At 47.7% G+C, this 27842-nt stretch overlaps 1 protein-coding gene across 3 annotated transcripts; it reads left to right on the top strand.

Moving 5' to 3' along the window:
* Window positions 1-18461: 18461 nt before the first annotated feature.
* FAM174C (family with sequence similarity 174 member C) lies at window positions 18462-26023 on the top strand. Of its 3 annotated transcripts, none has more exons than XM_077476032.1 (5): window positions 18462-18617; window positions 19540-19651; window positions 22606-22868; window positions 25372-25491; window positions 25571-26023. In XM_077476032.1, exons 2-5 carry the CDS (start codon window positions 19646-19648, stop codon window positions 25572-25574), a joined length of 393 nt encoding a protein of 130 aa, XP_077332158.1. In that variant the 5' UTR covers window positions 18462-18617; window positions 19540-19645; the 3' UTR covers window positions 25575-26023. The 3 variants fall into 3 exon arrangements, with proteins under 3 accessions (XP_077332158.1, XP_077332156.1, XP_077332159.1); XM_077476030.1 differs by having other exon boundaries at window positions 18576-18699; XM_077476033.1 differs by lacking the exon at window positions 18462-18617 and adding an exon at window positions 18708-18912.
* Window positions 26024-27842: the final 1819 nt, after the last annotated feature.

The following is a 27842-nucleotide window of genomic DNA, read 5'->3' as shown; positions in this document are numbered from 1 at the left end:
AGCGAACCTAAATACCTACCTGCCTAACTAGCGTCACCTGTGACACTAATACAGCGATCAGAAAAACGATCGCTTATTAGGCTGGGTTCACACTGGAGCGATGCGGGAACGCCACGAATGCGCGGCGGGTTCCCGCATCGCATGCCTCCCGGCGGCAGTTCACACTGCCCTATGCGAACTGCTGGGAGTGTCAGTGAAATGTTACTGACACCCCCAGATCAGTTCGCATATCGCAGTGCGATCTGCAAACTCGGATCGCATGGTGTGAACACCCATGCGATCCGATTCTGCTGCGGGCCAAAAAAAGGGTCCCGTGCGAATTTGCGGCGGGTGCGGCGGGTGCGGCGAATGGCTGAACTCGAATCGCACAGAGATCGGATGTGATTTGCACTGCAGTGCAGTGCGAATCACATCCGTTCTCATAAACCGCTGCAATGTGAACCCAGCCTTAGTGACACTGGCGACGGGGGGTGATCACGGGGTTAAACCTTTATTGGGGGGGTTAGGGGGGTACCTTAGAACTAAAGGGGGCTAACCCTAACTGCCCTAACAGTTATTAGTCACAAATGACACCCGCCGGGTGATCAGGGGGTTAAACCTTTATTAGGTAATAAATGGCGGGTGCCCTGAAACTATAAAAAAATAACTAACCAACCAGCGTCACCTGTAACAGTTATATGGTGATCACTGGTGAAAGGGTTAACTAGGGGGCAATCAGGGGGCTTTATGCGGTAGTATATGGGGGTCCCTGGCGCTATAAAAAGCTGCGGCGAACCTAAATACCTACCTGCCTAACTAGCGTCACCTGTGACACTAATACGGCGATCAGAAAAATGATCGCTTATTAGGCTGGGTTCACACTGGAGCGATGCGGAAACGCCGCGAATCCGCGGCGGGTTCCCACATCGCATGCCTCCCGGCGGCAGTTCACACTGCCCTATGCGAACTGCTGGGAGTGTCAGTGAAATGTTACTGACACCCCCAGATCAGTTCGCATATCGCAGTGCGATCTGCAAACTCGGATCGCATGGTGTGAACACCCATGCGATCCGATTCTGCTGCGGGCCAAAAAAAGGGTCCCGTGCGAATTTGCGGCGGGTGCAGCGGGTGTGGCGGGTGCGGCGAATGGCTGAACTCGAATCGCACAGAGATCGGATGTGATTTGCACTGCAGTGCGGTGCGAATCACATTCGTTCTCATAAACCGCTGCAATGTGAACCCAGCCTTAGTGACACTGGCGACGGGGGGTGATCACAGGGTTAAACCTTTATTGGGGGGGTTAGGGGGGTACATTAGAACTAAAGGGGGCTAACCCTAACTGCCCTAACAGTTATTACAGTCACAAATGACACCAATGCAAAAAAAAAAAAAAAAAAAATGACATTGGTGTCACTGTGACTGGGGGGCAGGGGTAATTGGGGGGGTGATCGGGGGGTAAAGGGGGGGTGTGAGTGTGCCTGGCATGTTCTACTGTGTGTGTAGAGTGTTGGTGCAACTCACCGATCCGCTCTCCTCCGTGTCGGAACGAAAAATACCGACACGGAGGAGAGAATACATCACTTCCTCTCCTGTGTTTACATTACAGGAGAGGAAGTGATGTCACCGGGGATTTCTATTCGTCGGGAGCGATCGCGAGGGGGTGGCCATGAATGAATGGCCGCCCCCTCGTCCCGGATCGCTCCCGGACGAAAACCGACCGCCGCAGGCACCGGGCGGGGGCCCGATCGGGCCCCCGACCCGCGGGAGGCAAGGGACGTACATGTATGTCCTTATGCCTGCCCGTGCCATTCTACCGACGTACATCGGCGTGCGGCGGTCGGCAACTGGTTAAAGTGGTTGTAAACCCTTACAAACCACTTTGACCTACAGGTAAGCCTAGATTAAGGCTTACCTGTAGGTCCAAGCAATATCTCCTAAACCTATATGGTTTGGAGATATTTGCCCGAAAACGGGCACCGCTGTCTACGACGCATGCGCCGTACACAGCGGCGCGCAGGCGCACTGAGCGTGGCATTTCCAAGAATGGAGCTGCCGCGCGTGTCGACTCCCGTACGCATGCGCGGGAGTGACGTCATCGTGGCTTCGCCGAATGACAGCGGCGGAGCTGCGAGACGCCACCAGCAAGATGGATGCGGCGGACTACAGGGGACAGCAGCGACTTCGCTGGCTCCTGTGTCAGGTAAGTGACACATAATGGGCTACTATGCGATGCATAGTAGTCCATTATGCTTTGCCTTTGCAGGGAATGAAAGAGGAAGTAAACTCATCAGGGTTTACTTCCTCTTTAACCATCTGGCTATCGTACGTCTAGAGGCTTTGGAACCATTCCTAGCCCCTGAAAATAACACAAAAAGTGAATCAGACTTCCTGAACTGACTTGTGCAATCTAAATAATGAAGGACACATCTTCTAACATCCAATCTATGAAAGATATGTTCCTGTTCTCTCACTGGATTTGAACAAAAAGTAGGCAGCACAATCTCCTGGACTCTATGAAGACTAGAGGCTACCTTAGGTAAAAAGGCCGGATCCGTCTTAAAAACCGTACGGTCCGGAAAAAAAGGGGTGCCCTAACAGAAATGGCTTTGAGTTCACTCACTCTCCTTGCCGTAGTGATCGCCACAACAAACACCGTTTTGAGAGTGATCAAACTTAACGAGCAAGATTCCAATGGCTCAAAAGGTTCTCCTGTGAGAACCTGTAAAACTAATGAAAGATCCCAAACTGGGAAGGGGGCGACCAAAGGCTTGGTCTTTGCCTACTTAAGGCTCTAAAGAACCTTACTATCCAAGGGTCTGATATTAGATGCCTTTCCAGAAATACGCTTAAAGCGGATACCTGACTCTTCAATGTTTCAAGGGCTAAACCTTTATCTGCCCCTGCCTCCAGGAACTCTAGAACGGCTACCGAGCTGTGCACATCGAAGGAGTTCTCTGAGCACCAGCTATTGAACCGCCCCCATACCTTCAAGTAAATGGTCTGAGTTTCCGTTTACTTGCAATTTAGGAGAGTGGCTACTAAACGATCTGAGACCCCTTTGCCCTTCAGCAATTCCTCCTCAGTAGCCAAGCTGCAAAGTTCCACCTGAGGACAGCAGATTGGACCCTGGGAAAGGAAAAACTCCTGGACTGGGAAAATCCAGGGGGGGTTCCACAGACAGGCCCTTCAGAATGGAGAACCACGGCCTCCTGGGCCAATGAGGTGCGATTAGAATAAGGGTAGTATTCTCCACCTGAAACTTCCTTAACCCTGCAGGAATCCGAACGGGAGGGGGGAAAGCATAGCACCTAGAGAATCCTTAACTCTGTGCTAGTGCGTCTACTCCCAACGTCTCATCTCCCCTGTTTATGGAACAGAAAATGGCTACTTTCACGTTTTCCCTCGAGGCAAAAGAGGTCTATCGAAGGAATCCCTCACCTTTGGGTGATCATTTCGAAAACTTCCTGCTTGAAAACCTGGTTGCCTTCTCTCAGTGTTCTCCTGCTGAGGAAATCTAATACCTGAATTTGCTCTCCTTTCAAATGGATCGCTGGAAGGGACAGGACTTTTGCTTCAGTCCATCTGAGGATGGCTTTTGCTAGGGCCCATAAGGATCCCCTCCAGGTGCCCCCGTCTTGTTGACGTAAGCCACTGCCAAGGAATTGTCTGACCTGACTCTTACATGATGTCCTCGGAGCACTCTCTGAAAGGTCCTGAGAACCAGATCTACTGCTCTCAGCTCCCTCCAATACGAGGATCTCTTTGACTCCTTCCTCTCCCAGGTACAATGTACCAAACGGGAGTCTAGGTGTGCACCCCAACCTGAGCCGTTCGCATCAGTTGTAACCATCCTGGATATTGGTAAAATCCATTCTAGACCTTGTGACAAACTTGCTCCCTTTCCCACCAAAGGGACCTCTTTACCTGAGTTGGAACCGAAACCAGAGTCCAGAGACCCCTGGCTGTGGTCCCAAACCTTCAAGATGAATAGTTGCAGGGGACGGTAAAGTAACCCTGCCCACTGAACTGCTGGGAGCGTGGATGTCAGTAAGCCCAATCTGACCTTCCTCACTGAGATCTGACGGTTGCCCTGGAGAAACAACAGTGCTTTGTCTACCTTCTGGATTTTCTCCAAGGGAGGGAAGACCTTTTGTTCTGTTGAGTCCAACACATACCCCAATAAAGTGACCCCTTGGGAAGGAATTAAGTTGGATTTCTCTAGGTTCAGAGGGCAACCCAGGCTCACTAACAGGTCTTTTGTTACCTGAGGATCCCGAATCAACTGCGTCGGAGAAGGGGCAAACAGGAGAAGATCGTCAAGATACATGATCACCGAGACTCCCCTGAGACGCAAGAATGCCAGAACTTCTACCATCACTTTGGTGAAGATACGGGGGGAAGGGGATAGCCCAAAGGGAAGTGCTTTGAACTGAAGGTGTAGCACCCCTACTGAGGTTCTCACTGCCAGCCTGAGGAAACGCTGGTGGCTCTCTGCGATGGGAATTTGCAGGTATGCATCCTGAAAACTATCGATGCCCTGAAACAGTTTGGTGGAAGAGGTGCCCTCACCAAGTAACTGAAAGCATCCGAAACCTTCTGTAGGTGACTGTCAGGAAGATCCTTCTCACAGGCGTCCGAGCGGCGTAAGTCGCAGGAGATCTTCTGTGCAGTTTCAAGAGCGTTACCGCCATCAGCAATTGGCGCCAATAGCGCTATTTAAAGTGGATCCTTGCTTCACTGCCTTGCTGCCTGATCAACAGCGTTCCAGTGTTTCCTGGTAACCTGTATCTGAACCTGAACCTGCATCCGTATCCTGATCCGTATTGAACCCGGCTTGTTCCCGACTCTGCTGTTTGCTGCCTGCCCCCCGACTTTGGCTTTGTACCCGACTACTCTTCTGGATTCCGTTTCTGTACCTGATCTGCTCGCCTGTGCCTGACCTGGACTGTTACACCATCCGTCATCTGTAAGTTGCCTGTTCACCGCTGCTGTACTACAGGACACCTCCCAGTCTTCCACCATACCCGGCTGTTACTCCCTCTGCGCTTGTTGTCTTCTACCTCTTGCTGCAGACTACTGGACTCTTCCACTTCCCGCTGTATTCAGTTTGCACCAGCATTCACTGCCGGACTACAGAACTCCTCCCGTTGTTCATTGTACCCTGCGACCACTTGTATCCCGTTGTCAAACTACAGGAATCCTTCTGCTGTCTGCTGTACCTTCCATTGTCTACATTCCGCTGCTGGACTACAGGACACCTCCACCATCTTCAGTCTGCTGCTCTTACTCCAACTGTCCAGTCAGGCACTTGTGCCCCTCTGCGCTCCCGAGCCCCTGTCATCACTACCAGGGTCTCCCAATTCAGAGGTCCACGAGAAGCCGCTCCCTGCATTCCGGGCTCTGCTTTAAGGTACGTGACAGTATCAGGCAGCCATGTCTGAGCCCACGCAGGGAGATTCGGCTATGGATGATTTATGCCGTCATCTTGCTGGACTTACCCAGGCTGTTAAATCCCTACAAGAGGGTTATTCCCGGTTGGAAGAGCGCGTCCAGGTCTTATCTACTACAGGCCCTACCGTACCGGGAGCTTCTTCTGCACCATCTGTAGTCATGATGCCCCCTGAGCCTAAGGTTCCAACTCCGGAGAGGTTTTCGGGAAATCGCAGCAAGTATAGAGCTTTCCGCAATGCCTGTGAACTATTTTTTGCACTTCAACCCAGAACTTTTTCCCTTGAATCCACTAAGGTGGGTTTTGTCATCTCCCTCCTATTGGGTGAGCCCCAGGCATGGGCCCACCGCCTCTTGGAGCAAAAGGATACATACCTTAACAACCTGAATACTTTCTTCCAAGCAATGGGTCTGCTCTACGAGGATCCACAACAAGCGGCCACTGCGGAAGCTGCGTTATATTCTCTTCAGCAAGGCCGTAGAGCGGCAGAGGATTATGCGTCTGAATTCCGGCGCTGGAGTTCCGATACCACCTGGAACGATGCCGCTCTACGATATCAGTTTCGCATGGGACTCTCCGAACCTTTAAAAGATGAATTGGCCCGGGTTGGTATTCCAGCAACACTTGAGGCCCTTATTAATCTATCCATCCAGATCGACCGACGTCTGAGATAACGGAGAGCAGAACGCACTGCCGGGCCTTACCGACCAGTCTGGATGTTACCCCGTGTTCCCAACCCTCCTACACATCCTGTTGCTGACACTTCTGAACCCATGCAACTGGGCTTACTTAGACCAACTCTCACTACCGAAGAACGACAACGCCGGCAGCTCAACAATCTGTGTCTTTACTGTGGGGAGCCTGGACACTACGTGAGATCCTGTCCTGCCAAACTCCGTAAGCACTCTTCTTTGTCTACTCATGTTTTACCTGCTGCGCCTAGTAATACTTCTCACCTGGCTGTTCCTGTTTCTCTTCAGCTTCCAGGAGGGAACATTCAAGTCACCGCGATAATTGATTCCGGAGCGTGTAGTGGGTTAATGGACTTGTCGTTGCCCGAAAATTCCAAGTGCCCTTACGGCCCAGGGCGAAGGGATTGACTGTACACCTTGCCGATGGATCGGCTATCAAATCTGGGCCGGTGACACAAGAGACCCTTCCTTTGACTGCTACTATTTCCGGTAACCATCAGGAACAACTCTGCCTGGACATTATTGAATCTCCCCTTTTCCCTATCATACTGGGCATGCCCTGGCTTCGGGCACACAACCCGAAAATTGACTGGTCCACCGAAAACATGAATTTTTCCTCTCCCTATTGCCGTCAGCACTGCCTCCAGGAAACTATTAATGTCTTGCCCCATTTAATGTGCCTGGAAACCGATATCGAGACTCGCCAGTGTGTTCCTGAGGTCTACCATGGTTTCTTGGACGTGTTCAGCAAGAAGGGGGCGGAAACACTTCCCCCTCATAGACCCTATGATTGCCCGATTGAGGTCCTCCCTGGAGCTGAAATCCCATTCGGGAGGATTTTCCCTTTAACTGAAGTGGAATTGGAGACTCTCAGGACTTACATTGATGACAATCTGAAAAAGGGGTTCATATGCCCTTCTACTTCCCCAGCAGGAGCAGGAATCTTTTTTGTAGAAAAGAAGGACCATTCCCTGCGCCCTTGTGTCGACTATCGGGATTTAAATAAAGTTACAGTCAAAAACCGGTACCCACTGCCTTTGGTGCCCAAATTATTTCAGCGCCTCGGATCAGCCACTATCTTCACAAAACTGGATCTTCGTGGAGCCTATAATTTGGTCCGTATCCGAAGCGGGGACGAATGGAAGACTGCTTTCCGCACCCGCTTCGGACATTTTGAATATCTCGTAATGCCATTTGGGCTATGTAACGCTCCTGCGACTTTCCAGCATTTTGTAAATGATATTTTCAGAGACTATCTCGACCTGTTTGTCATAGTGTACCTGGACGACATTCTAATTTTCTCCCCCTCTCTGCCCGCTCACAGGGAACGCGTTAAAAAAGTTCTTACTCGGCTTCGTCAACACGGCCTGTATGCGAAACCTGAGACGTGCGAGTTCGAACGTCGCAGCATTCAGTTTCTGGGGCTGATCATTTCGGTGGATGGAATCAAGATGGATCCGCAAAAAGTTTCCGCTATCCTGGACTGGCCTGCTCCTACTGATAAGAGAGGAATTCAACGTTTTGTGGGGTTTGCGAATTTTTATCGCAAGTTCATCAAGGGTTCCTCTACGATCATCGCCCCGATCACAAGATTAACCAGGCAGGGTATCAAATTTCAGTGGACTCCGGAGGCTCAAGCTGCGTTCACCTCCCTTAAAGAACAATTTGTGTCAGCTTCTGTCTTGAAGCATCCCAATTCTGCGCTACCCTACATCCTCAAGGTGGATGCATCCGAAATTGCAGTGGGGGCAGTTCTCTCTCAGAGACAGGGCCCCAAGGCCTTATTGCATCCGGTGGCGTTCTTCTCGCGCAAGTTGTCTGAAGCAGAGAGAAATTATGACGTCGGGGACAGGGAGCTACTCGCTATCAAAGCTGCACTTGAGGAATGGCGCTATCTACTGGAGGGAGCAGCTCATCCCATTCTGGTATATACTGACCACAAGAACTTAGAGTACTTGAAGACTGCTAAGAGGCTGAAACCGCGTCAGGCCAGATGGGCACTTTTCTTTACAAGATTTTCCTTTCATATCACGTATAGGCCTGGATCAAAAAACACCAAACCCGACGCACTGTCCCGGATGTTCAGCGAACTCGAAGTCCTTCAATCAACAGACACCATCCTTGCACCCGGAAACTTCCTTATGCTCCAGGAGGATCTTTTGTCCCAACTCAAGCAGGCGTCATCATCAGCTCCGCTCCCATCAAATACCACCCTACACCCCAGCAATGGTTTGTTATGGCATGAAAATAAAATCTACGTGCCCCAACCACTACGGTTTGCTATTCTCAAATCTTGCCACGACCACAAATTGCCCGGCCACTTTGGGGTACACAAGACCGCTGACCTCCTCCAACGCACCTTCTGGTGGCCTCAGTTGCTAAGAGATTGCAAACTTTACGTAGAATCATGCATCACCTGTGCCCAGAACAAGGGTAGCAAGACCAAAGCCTGGGGCTTGCTGAAACCACTCCCTATTCCGGAGAGACCTTGGAGAATGATTTCCATAGACTTTATTGTGGAGTTACCACCATCAGAAGGCCATACCACTATCTTTGTGGTGGTTGACAGATTCTCCAAGATGGCTCACTTTCTGCCCATGAAGGGTACACCTTCTGCTCCTGAGACCGCAAGGATCTTCATCAAGGAAATAGTAAGGCTCCACGCAATACCCGCAAACATTGTTTCCGATCGTGGGGTGCAATTTACATCAAAGTTTTGGAGAGCTTTGTGTGAGTCCCTGAAGATTGACCTTTCGTTCTCTTATGCCTACCATCCCCAGACCAATGGTCAGACCGAACGAACAAACCAGACCCTCAAGCAATATTTGCGTTGTTATTCTTCTTTTTCGCAAAACGATTGGGTATCCCTTTTACCACTTGCCGAGTTCGCCTACAATAACTCTGTTCATTCTGCTACAAATCAATATCCCTTTTTTGCGAACTATGGTTTTCACCCTCTGTTCTTATCAACCAAACTTCCTGAATGTACGGTTCCGGCGGCTCAAGAAATTTTGGACTTTTTCTGCACCAATAACAAACTGCTTCAAGAAACGATGGCAAGGACCCAAGAGCGCAACAAGGCGGTTTTTGACAAGAAGAGGAGAGGTGAGCTCGATTTGAAACCCGGGGATTTGGTTTGGCTATCTACCCTGAATTTAAAATTGGCATGTCCATCTAAGAAACTGGGCCCAAGATTTGTGGGTCCCTTCCCAGTAACCAGGAAAGTTAATAATGTGGCTTACGAACTGAAATTACCGGAATCGCTGCGTATCCACCCAGTGTTTCATGTGTCCCTTCTAAAACCGTCAATCCAGGATCCCTTCACTGATCGGAATGTTGGTCCTCCTGAACCTGTGCTTATTAACGGTGAGGAGGAATTTGAAGTTGAAGCGATTTTAGATTGCAGAAAGAGACGCAACCAGGTCCAATATCTGGTGAAGTGGAAGAGGTATGGGCCAGAAGAAAACTCCTGGGAACCAGAGACTGGTATCCACGCCAAGAGGTTGGTTCTGGCATTCAAAAGATCTCACCCAGGTAAGATGTCCCAGTTGGGCATCCGGAGGCTGCCCATTGGAGGGGGGCAATGTCAGGAAGATCCTTCTCACAGGCGTCCGAGTGGCGTAAGTCGCAGGAGATCTTCTGTGCAGTTTCAAGAGCGTTACCGCTATCAGCGGTGCGCGCGTGCGGCCGTTTGACGCAATTGGCGCCAATAGCGCTATTTAAAGTGGATCCTTGCTTCACTGCCTTGCTGCCTGATCAACAGCGTTCCCGTGTTTCCTGGTAACCTGTATCTGAACCTGAACCTGCATCCGTATTAAACCCGGCTTGTTCCCGACTCTGCTGTTTGCTGCCTGCCCCCCGACTTTGGCTTTGTACCCGACTACTCTTCTGGATTCCGTTTCTGTACCTGATCTGCTCGCCTGTGCCTGACCTGTACTGTTACACCATCCGTCATCTGTAAGTTGCCTGTTCACCGCTGCTGTACTACAGGACACCTCCCAGTCTTCCACCATACCCGGCTGTTACTCCCTCTGCGCTTGTTGTCTTCTACCTCTTGCTGCAGACTACTGGACTCTTCCCACTTCCCGCTGTATTCAGTTTGCACCAGCATTCACTGCCGGACTACAGAACTCCTCCCGTTGTTCATTGTACCCTGCGACCACTTGTATCCCGTTGTCAAACTACAGGAATCCTTCTGCTGTCTGCTGTACCTTCCATTGTCTACATTCCGCTGCTGGACTACAGAACACCTCCACCATCTTCGGTCTGCTGCTCTTACTCCAACTGTCCAGTCAGGCACTTGTGCCCCTCTGCGCTCCCGAGCCCCTGTCATCACTACCAGGGTCTCCCGAGTCAGAGGTCCACGAGAAGCCGCTCCCTGCATTCCGGGCTCTGCTTTAAGGTACGTGACAGTGACTAAGACACACAGAAGCTTCAGGTTCAGGATGAGCCTGAACTTTCCCGAAGGCTTGCGAACCACAAAAATGTGAGAATAGAAGCCTTTGCCTGTCTCTCCTGCTGGGACCTGTACTACCACTTCCTGTTCCTCTAACTCCTGAAGAGAGGAAAGAAGGGCACATTTTGGCAGCTCGGTGACAAGGAGTCTCAAAGGGGGGAGCTCTGAAAACTCCAAATGGTAACCTCTTCTGATGATCCCAAAAACACAAACTGATTGGAGGTGATCATCTCCCACTGTGGGAGGAAGGCCCCTTTTTTGACTGCTCCCCATATTTCCTCTTCACGGGAAAGGCCTTTTTCTTATCAGCTGTGCGATCTAGCGCTGCTTCAAGACCTGGCCCAAACAGCAAGTCTCCTGTAAAAGGGATTCCACAGAGCTTTGCTTTGGACGCATTGTCCCCCTGCCATGTCTTCAGCCTTAAGGCCCTCCAGGTTGAGTTGGTCAGAGCCGAGGACCTTGCATACATTCGCATGGATTGAGCCGAAGCATCCGCAGTGTATGCTATCTCCTTAAGCAGCATGGGAAAGGAGGATAGAATAGTCTCCTTTGCCATCCCTGCTTCAATGTGCGCATTCATCTGGGTAAGCCAATACTCCATATTACGAGCCACCACTGTGGCTGCCATGGCAGGCTTAAGATTTCCTTATAATGAATCCCAGGCTTTCTTCAGAAGTGAATCCATCCTTCAATCCATAGGGTCTGAAAGTACCCCCATGTCCTCAAAGGCCAGATCAGTATGCCTGGACACCTGAGAAAAGGCAGCATCTAACCTGGGAGATTTATTCCAGACAAGAGCCTCCTCTTCCGCCAAAGGAAACCTTTGTTTTAATGCACCAGAAAAGAAAGGTTTTCTTTCGGGATCCTGACATTCCTGATGGCATCGATCAAGATGTCATGAACCGGGAACACCCGCTTCCCCCAGGCCCTAGTACATCTGATCGTGGAGTGACAATGCCTTCTTTTTCTCTTGTATGCCTAAAGTGGTATGAATAGCTCCCAAGAGCTTATCCACTTCATCCAGGGGGAAGTTTATACCGTGAGGTTCTTTCCAAGCCCTCACCGTCAGATTCCCCTTGGGAGTCTGAGACGGCACTGTCAACTTCTTCCTCAACTTCCTCTCTGGAACCCTCTGGTTTCTCCCTATCCGCAGGAGGAACATCCACTGGGCTAGGTGGAACACTCTGCTGCGCTGGTGAAAGAGTGCTCTGGGGCTGAGGCCACTGGAAACTAAAGAAAGGCGTTTTGAAGGACTGGAAAGTACTAGAGAGTTCCTTCACAGAAGCCGCCAGATCTGCACCCTGTTCTGCTGCCTGCTCCCTAACCAACCCTTCAATACACTCCTTACAATGTGCCTTGAACCAGGAATTCCCCATAGAGGCTCTACATGAAGGACACTCCCTCCTAGAAACATGGGGGGACTTACTCGTGGCTTTCTGAAACACAGAAATAAAAGAGAGGGCAGCATAAAATTTAAAAAGAAAAGAAACACCAGCACTACTCAGAGGACCACCGGGAGTGCCCCCCCCCCCTAGGATCAATCACCACCTGGATCCCAGACACACTGCCCTTCCCCCCCGACCACCTAGGGGGAAAAAACACCAGTGGAGCTACTGGTTATAAAGTAAGGGAACACCTCCCCAGGGTTCCCCTTACCTTTGAGTGGCTGGTGCCGTTAACTCCAGGAGCTCTTGAAGCCTCTGCTTCGGACATTCTCCTGTTGAGGAAGAGTGCTACGAACGTGCCTCCGACAGCTGCCTGTACAACTTAGAAAGAGAGGCTGCACCAGCCGATCGCTTGGTCCCCATTCACGACCGCGTACGGAACCAGAAGACGCGGATCCAACGAAGATGTCCACCCCCACCAGAACTGACGTCGCCCATCATCTGGTCCGGCCTCCAGCTCCAAGTCGACTGCAAACACAGGGGGACCTAGGACATCCTGTTGCAGCGCCCCACTGGGCGAAACGAAGGGATGGACCTCCCCCAAACTTCCTGCTTTCCCCAAGCGAAGTTTAGAGTGCGTGTAAGACGTTCAGTACGAAAGTCCAGCTCCCCAGCCGACCGGACTGCTGATCCTGTTGTAACACCCGACCTAGAGAGGCCTTGGCGAACGAACGGATGGACCTCCCAAACTTCCTGCTTTCCCCAAGCGAAGTTTAGAGTGCATGTAAAACGGTCAGTATGAAAATCCAGCTCCCCAGCCGACCGGACTGCCGAAGTGGTCCGATAGATGATCGGACTGCCTAGCGGAGTCAGAGCTCCACTCCAGATACGTAGCCTCAGTCTCGCCAACTGATTTAGCTAAGGTTCCTTAGCGGTGTCTCCCCACCGGAGGAAACACCATAACTGAGGGACGGAGGGAGGATGAGGCTTAAATTGTGAAATTGAAGGCGGTGTTTCCTAAGAGGGGAGGAGCCAGGGTCTCTCTAAGGTGGCTGTCCTGAAAGACGAACTTGGGAAAATGTTGTCATTTGAAAAAATGACATTGAAAAAATGGCCCTTTAAGACGTGTAGCGGCCATAACCCTCAATGGGGCAGCCTTGACTTTTGGGCTTACCGGTTACCTCCGCTTGGCTTGTTCTTCCATGTCTAGGGGTTCACAGGGTTAGTACCCAACAAACTTGGACGCTGACACCATTTAAGTCCTTTAGAAAGGTTTTTATTTGCAAGGGTAACATCCAACAAACACGTATCTCGTATGGGAACAGAGGGCAAGGGTAAAGAAACGCAGGCACCTTGAACTGCTAATCACTAGAAAGTCTCTAAGACAACACAGAGTGTAGCCACTCACAGCTGGGCGTTTCAAAGCTGAACAAATCTCTAGCCAGAGATTATGGCAGTCAGCACTTTAATCCAGAACTTGCAAAGTCTCTAACCTTGAACAAATTTGCAATCGAAAGTGAATAGGAACCTTTCCTCAGTACCTGGAACGTTCTCTGTCTCCTTGGCAGTACTGGAAAAGCATGGATCCGTGACAACCCAGCAACCGGGCACTTCTTGGGATGCCAGCTTGTTAGCCCTCCTCCGAAGAGTCCTCCCCCGGTCGCTTACACGAGCTGCGGTGCCACTCCAAGTTGAGAGCACACCCGGATGCCTTGAATCCTCCCTCAGTTACTGCGCCTCGGACCAGCCGGATTCCGAGACTCGGGAAGAGATGGATCCTTACCCCAGACCATGCGGGTCTAATTGGGCTAGTCAAACTGACCATGTTGCAGAGCGGCATACGATCCCGTGACCGGACCCTTCGTGGGGCTACCAGAGAGTCCAGCTTCAGGAACAGGCAGCTCTGGCCTAACGAACGAACTGCGAACACGAGACTTCAGCCTCTTAAATACCCTTCCCCAGATTTCTCAGCGGGGCCAGACTCACCCACCGATTGGTTTCCGAGGAACGCTGATACCCAAAAGCGTCCAACCAGGCCTGGTTCTGGTCCTGTCATGTACACGTGACCAGGCAGAACCCTAACACAGCCCAGCAAAAAATGGGGCCAAAGTTAAACCTGCACAATCAACCCTCAGAACCCCTTTACTGTTCTGAGGGAAAAAACTAAATTTGCACATAGCGGACACTTTGTCAAAAGTGTCGCCGCTACAGACGTATGGGCGGAAGTCCCGTTTTGACGTTGCTTCCACCCTGCTATAGTATGGAGATGGGTGGGGGCCATCTTGCCCTCATTTCATCTCCATACCCGGCCACGGAAAGGTCCCAATCGCCTCCGCCGTTGCAGGCGGCTCCTGTAAGCGGCGGAGGGTGCGGGGCACCTCTCCCGCCGCCGATAGCAAGTGATCTTGCATCGAATCTGCCACAGAGACCACCATAATCGTAAACACGACTGGCTCCTGAAGAGATGGATTCCTCAGTTGTGGCAGAGTGCGCTTATAAGACTGTTGCACAAATACGGTGTGACAGAAAGTATTGCAACGACCGCCATTTTATTCTCTAGTATGTTAGAAAAAAAAAATGTATAATGTATGGGGTTCTAAGTAATTTTCAAGCAAACAAAAACTGTTTTTAACTTGTAAACACTGCATCTAAAAAAAGAGGCTCGGTCTTAAAGAGGAAGTAAACCCTGATGGCATTACTTCCTCTCTGTCTCCCTGCAAAGGTAAAGCATAATGGGCTACTATACATCGCATAGTAGCACATTATGTGTCACTTACCTGACACAGGAGCCACGGGAGCCGCCACTAACGGCATATAGCCTGCGCGCCGCTGTGACTGTCTTTTAAGAAATATCTCCTAAACCGTATAGGTTTAGGAGATATTTCTTGGACCTACAGGTAAGCCTTATGCCCCGTACACACGAGCGGACTTTTCAACATCCAAACTCCGACGGACTGAGTCCGTCAGACTATTCGATCGTGTGTGGGCTGCAACGGACTTTTGATTCGCCAAAGTCTGACGGACTTTAGAAATGAAGCATGCTTCAAATTTTCCCGACGGAACTCCGCCGGACCCGGTCCCCTTCGAAAAATCCGCTCGTGTGTATGCTACTCCGACGGACTAAAACCGACGCTAGGGCAGCTATTGGCTACTGGCTATGAACTTCCTTATTCGAATCCAGTCGTACGTCATCACGTTCGACTCCGTCGGAGTTTGGTGTGATGGTGTGTGTCCAAGTCCGTTCGGTCGAAAAGTCCGCCAGAACTCCGCCAGAACTCCGGCGGAACTCCGGCGGAACTCCTTTGGAGGTCTGTCGGACATAAGTCCTCTCGTGTGTACGCGGCATTAATCTAGGTTTTCCTGTAGGTCAAAGTGGTTTGTAAGGGTTTACAAAAGGGTTGCCACCTTTTCTTCAAGCCAAACTCGAACATTTTTGCTGCGTACAGCAATATTTTTTGTAGTACATGATATAGGATTGTAAAATACCTTGGGTTACCCAAAAAGAGTAGTAATGAGGTATGCTACGGTGAACAGTGGCTGTGGCCAAATTGCATTAACAGTGGGGGGAAGACTTAAAGGGGCATGGTTAAACAAAACAAAAGCATTAGTGTATCCATAAAATATTATTTGGTTAATAAAAGAACTGTCAATGAAAATATCCTACCTTAAAAGTGGACACTGTCGGCTAGTAGAGAAGTGGACGGAGTCAGCAGTAGAGAAGTGGATGGTGTCAGCAGTAGAGAAGTGGACGGAGTCAGTAGTAGAGAAGTGGACGGAGTCAGTAGTAGAGAAGTGGACGGAGTCAGCAGTAGAGAAGTGGACGGAGTCAGCAGTAGAGAAGTGGACGGAGTCAGTAGTAGAGAAGTGGACGGAGTCAGCAGTAGAGAAGTGGACGGAGTCAGCAGTAGAGAAGTGGACGGAGTCAGCAGTAGAGAAGTGGACGGTGTCAGCAGTAGAGAAGTGGACGGTGTCAGCAGTAGAGAAGTGGACGGTGTCAGCAGTAGAGAAGTGGATGGTGTCAGCAGTAGTGAAGTGGACGGTGTCAGCAGTAGAGAAGTGGACGGAGTCAGCAGTAGAGAAGTGGACGGAGTCAGCAGTAGAGAACTGGACGGTGTCAGCAGTAGAGCAGATGATGGTGTCAGCAGTAGAGCAGATGATGGTGTCAGCAGTAGAGCAGATGATGGTGTCAGTAGGGCAGATGATGGTGTCAGTAGGGCAGTGGACGGTGTCAGTAGGGCAGTGGACGGTGTCAGTAGGGCAGTGGACCGTGTCAGTAGGGCAGTGGACCGTGTCAGTAGGGCAGTGGACGGTGTCAGTAGGGCAGAGGACGGTGTCAGTAGGGCAGAGGACGGTGTCAGTAGGGCAGAGGATGGTGTCACCCAGTGAGAACTGTACATATGGATGGTGTATGGGGAGGGGGGTGTATGTATTTTGTATGGTGGGGGGGGGTGAATGTATAGTGTATGGTGGGGGGAGCTGGGTATATGTATAGTGTATGGTGGGGGGAGGGGGTGTATGTATAGTGTATGGTGGGGGGAGGGGGGTGTATGTATGGTGGGGGAGGGGGTGTATATATAGTGTATGGGGGAAGAGGGGTGTATGTATGGTGGGGGGAGGGGGTGTATATATAGTGTATGGGGGGGTGTATATATAGTGTATGGGGGGTGTATGTATAGTGTATGGTGGGGGGAGGGGTGTATATATAGTGTATGGGGGGTGTATGTATAGTGTATGGTGGGGGGGTGTATGTATAGTGTATGGCGGGTGGAGGGGGTGTATAGTGTATGGTGGTGGGAGAGGGGTGTATATATAGTGTATGGTGGGGGGAGGGGGTGTATATATAGTGTATGGGGGAGTGTATGTATAGTGTATGGTGGGGGGGGTGTATGTATAGTGTATGGCGGGTGGAGGGGGTGTATAGTGTATGGTGGTGGGAGAGGGGTGTATATATAGTGTATGGTGGGGGAGGGGGTGTATAGTGTATGGTGGGGGGAGGGGGGTGTATATATAGAGCACCATGGAGACTCTTGTCCACGAGACACGCACTAATGACACAGGGAGCCACTGGCGGGTCTGAAATGAATAATGTGCCCAGGTCTCAGGTGGTCAGAGTCCCGGGCACGTTTCAAAACCCATACTGTCCGGGTGAATCCCGGACAGGTGGCAATCCTAGTTTACAACCACTTTAAAGTGGTTAAAGTGGAAGTAAACCCACTTTTTTAACTTTTACCTACAGGAAAGCCTATAATAAGGCTTACCTGTAGGTAAAAAAAATATCTCCTAAACCTGTACGGTTTAGGAGATATTCCCCTCGGTATGCGCCGCTGACTGCAGCGGCGCATGCGCACAAGGGGGTTCTCTCCGCGAAAATCCGGCAGCGCTCGTCCGGCCGGATTTAAATCTCCCGCGCGCATGCGCGGGAGTGACGATATCGCGGCTCCGGCCACTCACAGCGCCGGAGCCGCGATACCCGGAAGAGACGCCGAGGGAGCATGTCGGCTTCCTCGGCGTGGATCGGGCGAGATGTCGGGGCCTCGTTCTAAGGTAAGTATTTCATAATGAGCTAGTATGCGGTGCATACTAGCTCATTATGCCTTTTGCTTTGCAGGTTTAAAAAAAAATAAAAATAAAATGCGGGTTTACTACCGCTTTAATTTTTTTGTACAATTCTCCTTTATGTCCTATGCCTACATACTTTTACTAATAAGTGTCCCTCAGTTCCCATCTCAAAAAGTTGGGAGGTATGCAAATGAAGCCTTGTATAGGTTGCCTGTTCACAACTACAAACGGATGAGATGAGGACACTGAACATCGAAGCATGGGGATAAGGATGAGAACACTGAACATTGAAGCTTGCGGATAGGGATGAGGACACTGAACATTGAAGCACAGGGATAAGGATGGACACTGAACATTGAAGCTCGCGGATAGGGATGAGGACACTGAACATTGAAGCACGGGGATAAGGATGGACACTGAACATTGAAGCTCGAGGATAAGGATGAGGACACTGAACATTGAAGCACGGGGATAAGGATGGACACTGAACATTGAAGCTGGGGGATAAGGATGAGGACACTGAACATTGAAGCATGGGGATAGGGATGAGGACACTGAACATTGAAGCATGTAGCTCAGGATAGGCACTACAAGTCCCAGCAATGCAAAACCTACTAGGTAACAAGGGAAGTATTAGTGTTGTAACGAACGGCCCAGTGTTTGTGTTGTGTGTAACTTCACTTCCGTAACATTATGTGATAGTTTTGCTGAACTGTATTGCCGAAACTATGTTGGAACGCACGGCGCGAGTGTTTGGAACGCATCGCGCATGCGCAGTACGCAACAACGTCACTTCCGCAGCATCCTGTGATAGGCAGCAAACTGTGACACTACACCACCTCAAGCGGAAAAATACGTTACCATACGCAGTCTATTAACTGCTTATGCGGTTATGTACCTCACACTGAAGCAACGAATTACGTTATCACATGACACACATAAAGTTTAAGAAACACCGCCCCCGTCCCTTATTCGGCGACGAACGGTCACGCGCACGTGGAACCCGCCTCTAAAGCTTACCATCCTACCAATAGGAACAATGGCTGGACGATGACGTGTACTGAGACGGAAATCGAGGGAGGAAGTGGATTTGTCAGGTACTAAGTGGCCGGTTACCGAATATAAACCGCCGGTGGTGTTCAGTAAAGCAGCCTGGAGGCTGGCTAATGCCGTTGTTTGGTATGAGGGGAAGGGGGAGTCAGTTGTACCGGATGTTATAGGAGGAAGTTAGAGGAGCCTGACGTGTACACAACTCCTAGCTTCTCTGTGCACATTCATCCTATTAGTACAATATTTCGCGGTACAGACTGCCAGGATGGATCAACTGCAGTAGCTTACACTAGATGATTGGGGGTAGGGGGAGAGCGATGGTGTAACGTCTGTTCAGTCAGTGTGAGCAATGCTATTATCTCTGTTCCTTTATTTCAACAAATTCTCTCTCTCTCTCTCCTTTCTTTCTCTCTCTCTTTTTTTTTCTCTCTCTCTCTTTTTTTTTTTTTTTTTTCTCTCTTTTTTTCTCTCTCTCCCTCTCTCTCCCCCTCTCTCTCCCTCTCTCTCTCCCTCTCCCTCTCCTTTTCTCCCTCTCCCTCTCCTTTTCTCCCTCTCCCTCTCCTTTTCTCCCTCTCCCTCTCCTTTTCTCTCTCTCTCTCTCTCCTTTTCTCTCTCTCTCTCTCTCTCTCTCTCCTTTTCTCTCTCTCTCTCTCTCTCTCTCTCTCTCTCTCCTTTTCTCTCTCTCTCTCTCTCTCTCTCTCTCTCTCCTTTTCTCTCTCTCTCTCTCTCTCTCCTTTTCTCTCTCTCTCTCTCTCTCTCCTTTTCTCTCTCTCTCTCCTTTTCTCTCTCTCTCTCTCTCTCCTTTTCTCTCTCTCTCTCTCTCTCTCTTTTTCTCTCTCTCTCTCTCTCTCTTTTTCTCTCTCTCTCTTTTTTTTTTTTTTTTTCTCTCGTTCTTGATTTGAACATGCTAAATAGTTTCTCTTTCAGATGTTTGCATTGACCTTTTTTCTATTTGAATCTCTCTTTTAGTGACCTGAATATTGCAAAACCCTAAATCTACAAGGGCTACTGTTTTACCTGTTGTTTTCATTGACCTGCTGCTGCCTCAAGGCAGAGATATCATCTGCAGTGTGATATGGAGGTTTGTATATGTGGAAATTGAAGAAGGCCTCTCCTACAGCCCCTCACATCCAATCACTGGCTACATCTTGCCGCCTTAACCTCTGCAACATTTCCATAATTATCCCTTCCTGACTAATGACACCACAAAACAACTTTTTCAATCCTTGGTTATTTTACGACTTGATTGCAACTCCCTCCTCACCAACCTACTTTTACACAGGCTACACCCCCCCCCCCCCCTTCAGTCTGCTACGAATGCCACTGCTGCTAGTTTAATACACCTCACTAACTGATCGGTAAATCCTCTGCTTCCTTCTTACCTCCTCCCATGCTCGCCTCTAGGACTTCTCCAGAGCCTCTCCCATCCTCTGTAATTCCCTGCCCTGGAAAGTCCAGTCATGCCCTACCCTGTCCACCTTTAGGCGATCCCTGAAAGCTCACCAATTCAGGGAAGCCTACCCTCACCTCTATCTGAGAACTGTACCCATGTCACCTCCATCAGATCATCCCCTGCAGCTATTACCTTTTTGTACCACCTCTCTCTTACTTTTTAGAATGTAAGCTACATGAGCAGGGCCCTCCTATTCCTTCTGCATTGTAATTGTACTGTCCCCCCCCCCCCCTTCATTGTAAAGCACTGGGTAAACTGTTGGCATTGTATAAAGTCTGTATTTTAATAATGTAAATGGGGCCATACACTATACAATCTTGATTGTACAATCTCTTTTAGATCTACCACTAGCCCTCGTCACACTGAACGTAGGCTTGACCTTGCGTGATTTCAAACCTGTGGGGGGGGGGGGGGGAGGAATAACTGATCTACTGGCAGGACCAACGAGTAACAGAACTGAGTTGCAAGGGGAAAAATTCACTAAAACGAATGCTTAAGGGTAGTCTTGTGAGTATGTCATTTTGCCTAGGTTTACTTTGATTTGAACACTGAGATATATATTTTTTTTTATAAGGTGAACCTTAAGGATAAAGGCTAAGTTCACCTTTAACAGAAAATGGCCTATGTGGGTAAAGGACCCCAGTAGGTATTAAAATGGTGCAGGTTTGTAAAAAAATTTTTTCATTTTGCTGTTCTACCTGTAGGCCATTTGAACATGACCTCCCATTAGCAACCCCCCATGTCTTGCCTTGTTGCTTGCTTGATGGGTTTTAGTTCCTGTAATGTGTGTCCGAACAGGTTTCACATCCTAGCAACAAGGCAGGATATGGAGATTGCTAACTGGAAGTTTTTCAGCCAGGCTTCCAGTAAGGCTCAACTTATGACCATTTATCTGCTGGGACCCCTTGACTGCAAAGACTATTTTCTGAGAAAGGTGAAGTTTAATGACAAACATCTTGCCTAAGAGCAAAAAAATGCCTGCTACTACCTCCTTTATAGCTGACAAAAAAATCTATGATCAAGTGCTATACTGTGTGAAATGCATGCAGGTTCACTTCTGCTGCACGTCTGTGATTCACGTAACAATCGTTGCAATAAAGAAGTTGGCTTTTATTAGAGTGTGGTCCTCTATATAAATTTGTACATGGACAAAAAAAATCTTCTTTCCTTCCTTCCTTCCTTCCTTCCTTTGGTTCAGGACCTCAATTACACGGTTGCTGTGGCCCATACAACTTGAGCTGGATGTGTGTTTATGCGGGTGAGACAACTAGGTTATGGGTGCAGGCAGCCTATGTAACTCTATGGGGACACAGAGGCTGTACAGACACAACCACCTGTTCTAACTTGACAGATGTGCAGTGGCAGATGAGCTGCTCTGAACGCCAACTGTGTGATTGCCTGTACAGCTGCCATGCCCCCATAGAGTTGCATAGCTCCAGCTACATAAACTGCTGATTCTTGTTGTGTGGGTCACAGTGCCTGTATGCAGAAGGCCTCCTTTTTGTTGCTGGGGCCTGACTTGCCCAGATTTGATGGCTAAGCTCCTCAAACTGCCTTTCATCTGTCTATTTAGAGTGACTTTACTGGCTACTGAGGTAGTTGACAGAGCTTGGACATGAAGCCAGAGGAATTCGGGCTCTAGTAACAAAGTGAAACCAAATCGGAGAGGGTAACCGCAGATGCCATTTTGGCCAATAAATTCAACAGCAAGCATCTTGTGGTATCTGCTCTTGGGCAACACTTTACACCTAAACTCTGAAATGCAACACAAGTTTATTTAAAGAACTTCCCTAAGCATGATTTTCACACACTAACCCTGATTCAATTTCTGATGACAAAGGTCATTGACAAAGGCAATGATCTTATGTGAAAAAAACGGTTATGGTGACACCTTTCCTCAAGGCACTCTACACGTCTAGAAGAATGCAAAAAAATTCGTTATTGATGTTGGGGGACAAGCCCAATTCTATCATATAACCCACTGACGCATGTTGATTAGCATTTTTAAAACTTCCTTTTGTGCTCAAACAAGTGTTTAAATGCACCCACCCAACAATGGCTATATTTGACCTACATTGCAAGCACATATCAATAGGCCTTGGTCTCTCCAATGCAAATTTAGTCAATCTCTGCCTCAGAATGGTCATGTCAACTACACCATTGAAGAAAATGAAAATCTATAGACTTGCTCTTGACATGTGCTTCAAAAGCAGGAAAACAATGCCTGTATGTACTGCATCTTGCAACGAATGTGCAGAGCTTGGAAGTATCTGATATATTGGGCCAGTCCTCAACTTATATTTCAGGTCTAGGTAAATGTCAATGAGAAGAATTACTTGCTAGCTCTTGGTATCTCTTGGGTACTCTAGCTGTCAGATCTCTACAGCTGCATTCCATGACCACCATTCTACTATGCCTGCCACCCTTTGGTCTTCTGCTTTTCTTATGACGCTCCTAATAATCAGTTCATCAAAATTTCACGTCTTGCTGAAAAGCCAGTTTTAGTAGAATGACACAAATGGATTCTACAGATCTGTCTGCTTTGCTAATGTATAGTAATAGCCATTCTTTTGTTTCTACAGACGTGGATTTGTGCATGTTGTTTGATCCTACTTGTGGCTGACCGTTTGAGTACTCAAGAGGTAGCAGACCATGAGAATGCTCAAGAGGTTAACGCTACACATGTTACAGTCACAACAGGAAGACCTCTCACTACCAACTTTTCTACTACAAGCCATGTGCAGCTTTCATTTTTTAACAATTATAAAATGTTGCAGAGAGCATTCTATGTACTAATTGGAATCAGCGTCTTGGCTGTACTGTACTTTGTCATACGGACCTGTAGGTGAGAAAACTATTATGTGATCTAGGTCTTGCTGATATATATGTTGACTTCGACCCTGGTGGTTAGCTTGTCTTGTGATGCTCTGAGGTTTGCTGAAACTAACACAAAACAGAAATTGGGTTAAAATGTGGCAAGTGTTTGAATGCTACCTAATGTTAAAATAATTTTGCTATTTGTTTAAAAAAAAAAAGAGATATATATATATATATATATATATATATATATATATATATATATATATATATATATATATATATATATATATATATATATATATATATATATATATATATATATATATATATATATATATATATATATATATATATATATATATAATATAAATTTGTGCATGTTGAGCCAGTATAGCTACTCTTCTGTCCATTCTACACAGTGTTCTACTGTGAAAGAAATAAAGCAAACAAAAAAAACCTTTTTGGATAGAATAAGGGAGGGTTGTAACTCCTGTCGTGTGTCCCTTTTTTTTTTATTTTTTTTTATTTTTTTTTTTTTTTTTAACCATCTGTGTGGCCAAATGTGCATCCAGAGCCACTGGTGTTTGGCACAGGTGCATCCTAAATTTTATAAAGCTGGTTACACCAACAAGCATCCAGGTTTGGTAGTCAGTCAGTGAGGAGAAAAGCCCTTGAAAGATTAGTCAAATATCTGAAATGGCACACTAGTTGTGCGAGTCAGTCACCAGGCCCTGTAATTCCAGGTACGTTTTTTTTTTTTTATCCAGTAGAAAGGCTTCTTGGCTCAACATGAAGAGACATGAGATCGTAATGACCTTGAATAACTTTTTCACTAGAAGACATTGTACACTTTCCAGTGTTTGTTTTTAAAGCGGGGTTCCACCCTACAGTGGAACTTCCGCTGATCGGAACCCTCCCCCTCCGGTGTCACAATTGGCACCTTTCAGGGGGGAGGGGGTGCAGATACCTGTCAGACAGGTATTTACACCCACTTCCATGCATTGACTCCCACGGGAGTCTATGCCTCTTCCTGTTCCTGAGAGCTGTCTGCTGGGACACACACGGGTCCCAGAGACAGTGTGGACAATTCCTATTGTGCTGCGCCACTCGCGCATGCGCAGTAGGGAACCGGGAAGTGAAGCCGCTTCGCTTCACTTCCTGATTCCCTCACCTAGAATGGTGGCGGCAGCAGCCGAGCGATCGATCAGCCTCCGCTGCCGGCATCGCTGGACCCCGGGACAGGTGAGTGTCCATTTATTAAGTCAGCAGCTGCAGTATTTGTAGCTGCTGGCTTTTAAAAAAAAATAAAATAATTTCCGCAGTGCAGTCCCGCTTTAACTAGGTACTAGTTTAGTTCTAGTCCTGTGATGTTTGCGTTTATTATTATTATTATTATTATTATTATTATTATTATTCAGGATTTATAGAGTGCCAACTTTAAAATGTGAGGGCAGACAGTATTGCTGCAATACGGAAGGAATCGGGGGGCCCTGCTCGTTTAGAGCCTACAATCTAAAGGGGAGGGTCAAGTGATAGAAAAGGTAATAACTGGGGGATGTGCTGATGGAGAAACTAAAAATTGTTAGGCGGAGGCAGAATAGGCTTCTCTGAACAGAAGATTTTCCAGGAATCGCCTAAAAGTTACCTTGCAATAATGAGCTTGCATGTGGCTATAGTGTCATGGCTGATCGATTCCATTGTTCATGTATTTCTGCAGCTAGCCTGTCCTTCTGTGCAAAGGGGACAGGACAATGTCCTGTTTGAGGCACACAGAATAGTGTATGCCTAGCCATCCCCTCTGTCTTGTAACACAAATGTAGAAGTGCTAATATGATGAAACGCATCTCCCAGCTGCATGTGTACGCTCCCTGTGAGCCTGTGTATGCTTGTCTGTGTCAGGTCTATTTACTGTGTAGCTGTCACCAGCATGTGCACTAGACTGAGATCCCCCAGGGATTGTGGGATATATGGTTTCTTCAAAGGAAGTGTTAGGTCTCGGACTACAGACCACTTTCATGCATTGCTATGCCTCATGTTTCAGCACACACAGAAATTGCTCACACAAGAAGGTGAAGATTTACTCTATAGGCTGTGCTGCAGGAACACAATGACACAGTGAAACTACATGATCAATTCAAATCTTATGCAGTAAAAAAAAAAAAAAAAAACACAAGGTGCAGTTAGGAACGTTTTAAAGCCTAAGTGCAACCAAATGGGTCAGATGTGCTGATGCCTCTTTTAGGAGAAATCCTCCTTGTCCAAGCCCCCCCACCCCCTCCACCATAATCTACCAGTGCTGTAGTACAGCATTCATGAAAGGAGGAGCTGGGCAGAAAAATCGGGTATAGTTGTGCACTCTTGATAGTCTGTGATGGGCCCCTTACTTCTATAAATATGGAGAAGGCATCAGCACACGTGACACATCCTACTGACTGTAAGTTATGTCCTTTTTTGTACTGATTTTTCTGTTTTGTTATTTTGACAACATTTGGGGTTTAGCATGCCTTTTTAACAATTTCTTTCTACAGTATAAAAAAGAAACCACAAAGGAAGAAATATGGACTTCTTTCGGACTATGATGAAAACATGGAGCTGGGATCTATGGAGAGTGATGAAGAGAAAATTTTTGAATCCCGAAACATAAGAAGGTAAGCACTAGCAGTTTTTAAGGAATTTGGAAAAACTTCACATTGCAGTTTTCTAAAAAAAAAAATTTTTTGTTGACAGGTGATTAGTGACATCTTTGTGCCTCGTGGCCTACTAACAACTTCCCAGCCTTCTGTCCTTGTGATGGCACAGGCTGATTCCTGCAAGGTCTGTGTTTTGAGTGGACATGAGTATATGTGAACTGCATTGTACTAATTCAAGAGTGCCACCTCTTGGGAGGATAAAAGCTAATTTAAAAAAAAACAAAAACAATAAAGGGCACTTATGGTTCTCTGACATTTGCACAAAACGCATTCAATTTACACAATATGGACTTTTGCTGATTTTTTTTTTTTTTATTTTTTTTTTTTTTCTCTTTTTAACTTGATCTTGTATCATTTTGCCAAGGAGTTCTGGCAGAAGCTATTAATATGCATCTCATTGTAGTAGCCTGTGCAGGATATTTTGTAACAAACTTTATTTTTTCAATGCAACCTTTTTATATAGTATGTGAATAAAACATTTGGTCCTCAAGCTTCCAGTCCTGTATGGTGATTGAGTAAAGACAAAGTTACCTGCTTATTGGATTTATAATGCAATTACATCTGGATTCATTTTATTTTCCCTCTATCATCTTGCTTATTCAAGTTACCAAAAGTAATGATCGGGACATGACTCTCAATGGCTTTATCTGGTCAATGAAGGGGAAAGTTATGGTGAAATATTAATACAGTGAAGGAAAAAAGTATTTCATCCCCCCTGCTGATTTTGTATGTCTGCCCGCTGACAAATAAATTATCAGTCTATAATTGTAATGGTAGGTTTATTTGAACAGTGAGAGCCAGAATAACAACAAAAATATCCAGAAAAACACATTTCAAAAGTTATAAATCGATTTTGCATTTTAATGAGTCAAATAGGGGAGCAAATTCTTATCAATCAGCAAGATTTCTGGCTCCCAGCTGTCTTCTATACAGGTAATGAGCTGAGATTAGGAGCACTACCTTTTTTAAGAGTGCTCCTAATCTCAGCTTGTGATCTGTAAAAAAACACACCTGTCCACAGAAGCAATCAATCGCATTCCAATCTCTCCACCATGGCCAAGACCAAAGAGCTGTCCAAGCATGTCAAGGACAACATTGTAGACCTACACTGGGCTACACGACCATCGCAAAGCAGCTTGGTGAGAGGGTGAAAACAGTTGGTACGATTATTGCAAATGGAATAAACTCAAAATAACTTTCAATCTCCCTCGGTCTGGGGCGCCATGCAAGATCTCACCTCGTGGAGTTTCAATGGTCATGAGACCGGTGAGGAATAAGCCCAGAACTACACGGGAGAATCTTGTCAATGATCTCAAGGCAGCTGGGACTATAGTTGCCAAGAAAACAAGTGGTTACACACACTATGCCATGACGGACTGAAGTCCTGCAGTGCCCGCAAGGTCCCCCTGCTCAAGAAAGCACATGTAAAGGCCATCTGATGTTTGCTAATGAACATCTGAATGATTCAGAGGTGATCTGGGTGAAAGTGTTGTGGTCAGATGATACCAAAATCAAGTTCTTTGGCATTAGCTCAGCTCACCATGTTTGGAGGAGGAGGAATGCTGCCTATGACCCCAAGAACAACATCCCCCATCGTCAAACATGGAGGTGGAAACATGCTTTTGGGGGTGTTTTTCTGCTAAGGGGACATGATCACTTCGCCGCATTAAAAGGGATGATGGACAGGGCCATGTACTGTCAAATCTTGGGTGAGAACCTCCTCCCCTCAGCCAAGGCATTGAAAATGGGTTGTGGATGGGTATTTCAGCATGACAATAACCCAAAACATAGAAAGGTAACAGTGCTTTCTGCAGGGGCAACACAATCCATAAACCAGATCCACACGAAGGTGCCTGTGCTCGATGTATCCTATTACACGCCAAAGTCATAAACGGTAGAAAGAGCTGGCAACATTGAAATCCTTGAAGTGTAGTTTATTGGTACATTAGAGTGACAATAAAACAATAGTGATGACATGTTTTGGCAGAAGCCTTAGTCGTAGCTAGTTAAAAACCGATACGGCAAGAGAGAGGGTGTGTTTTTTTTTTTTTTTTTTTTTTCTTTCTCTCAAGTCATCTTCCAGGACGGCACACCTGAGAGATGAGAGGGTCCTCCCTACAGGAAACACAATCAATCGACAGCTGTTTTAAGTCCCCACCCTTCCCCTTGATCCTCAGTTTTTGATTGTGTTTCTCCCTACACAGCGAAACAGTTGGCTCCCAGGGGCTGGTGGTCTCCCCCTGGGAGCCGGACCACAAGCTTGGGAAGCCTCTGGGTCTGGTAGGATATTCTTGTCCTTCCTGGGGGGT

This window comes from Lithobates pipiens, unplaced genomic scaffold (genome assembly GCF_037356315.1).
Source record: "Lithobates pipiens isolate NorthernLeopardFrog02 unplaced genomic scaffold, aLitPip1_a1.2 Scaffold_13, whole genome shotgun sequence".
Classification (NCBI taxonomy): domain Eukaryota; kingdom Metazoa; phylum Chordata; class Amphibia; order Anura; family Ranidae; genus Lithobates; species Lithobates pipiens.
Note: the sequence above shows the minus strand (reverse complement) of the source record. Positions and strands in the feature narration are given on the sequence as shown.

Coding starts and splice junctions, on each gene's coding strand:
- FAM174C (XM_077476032.1), top strand. Junction 22,869..25,371: donor TTTGTCATACGGACCTGTAG/GTGAGAAAACTA, acceptor TTCTTTCTACAG/TATAAAAAAGAAACCACAAA.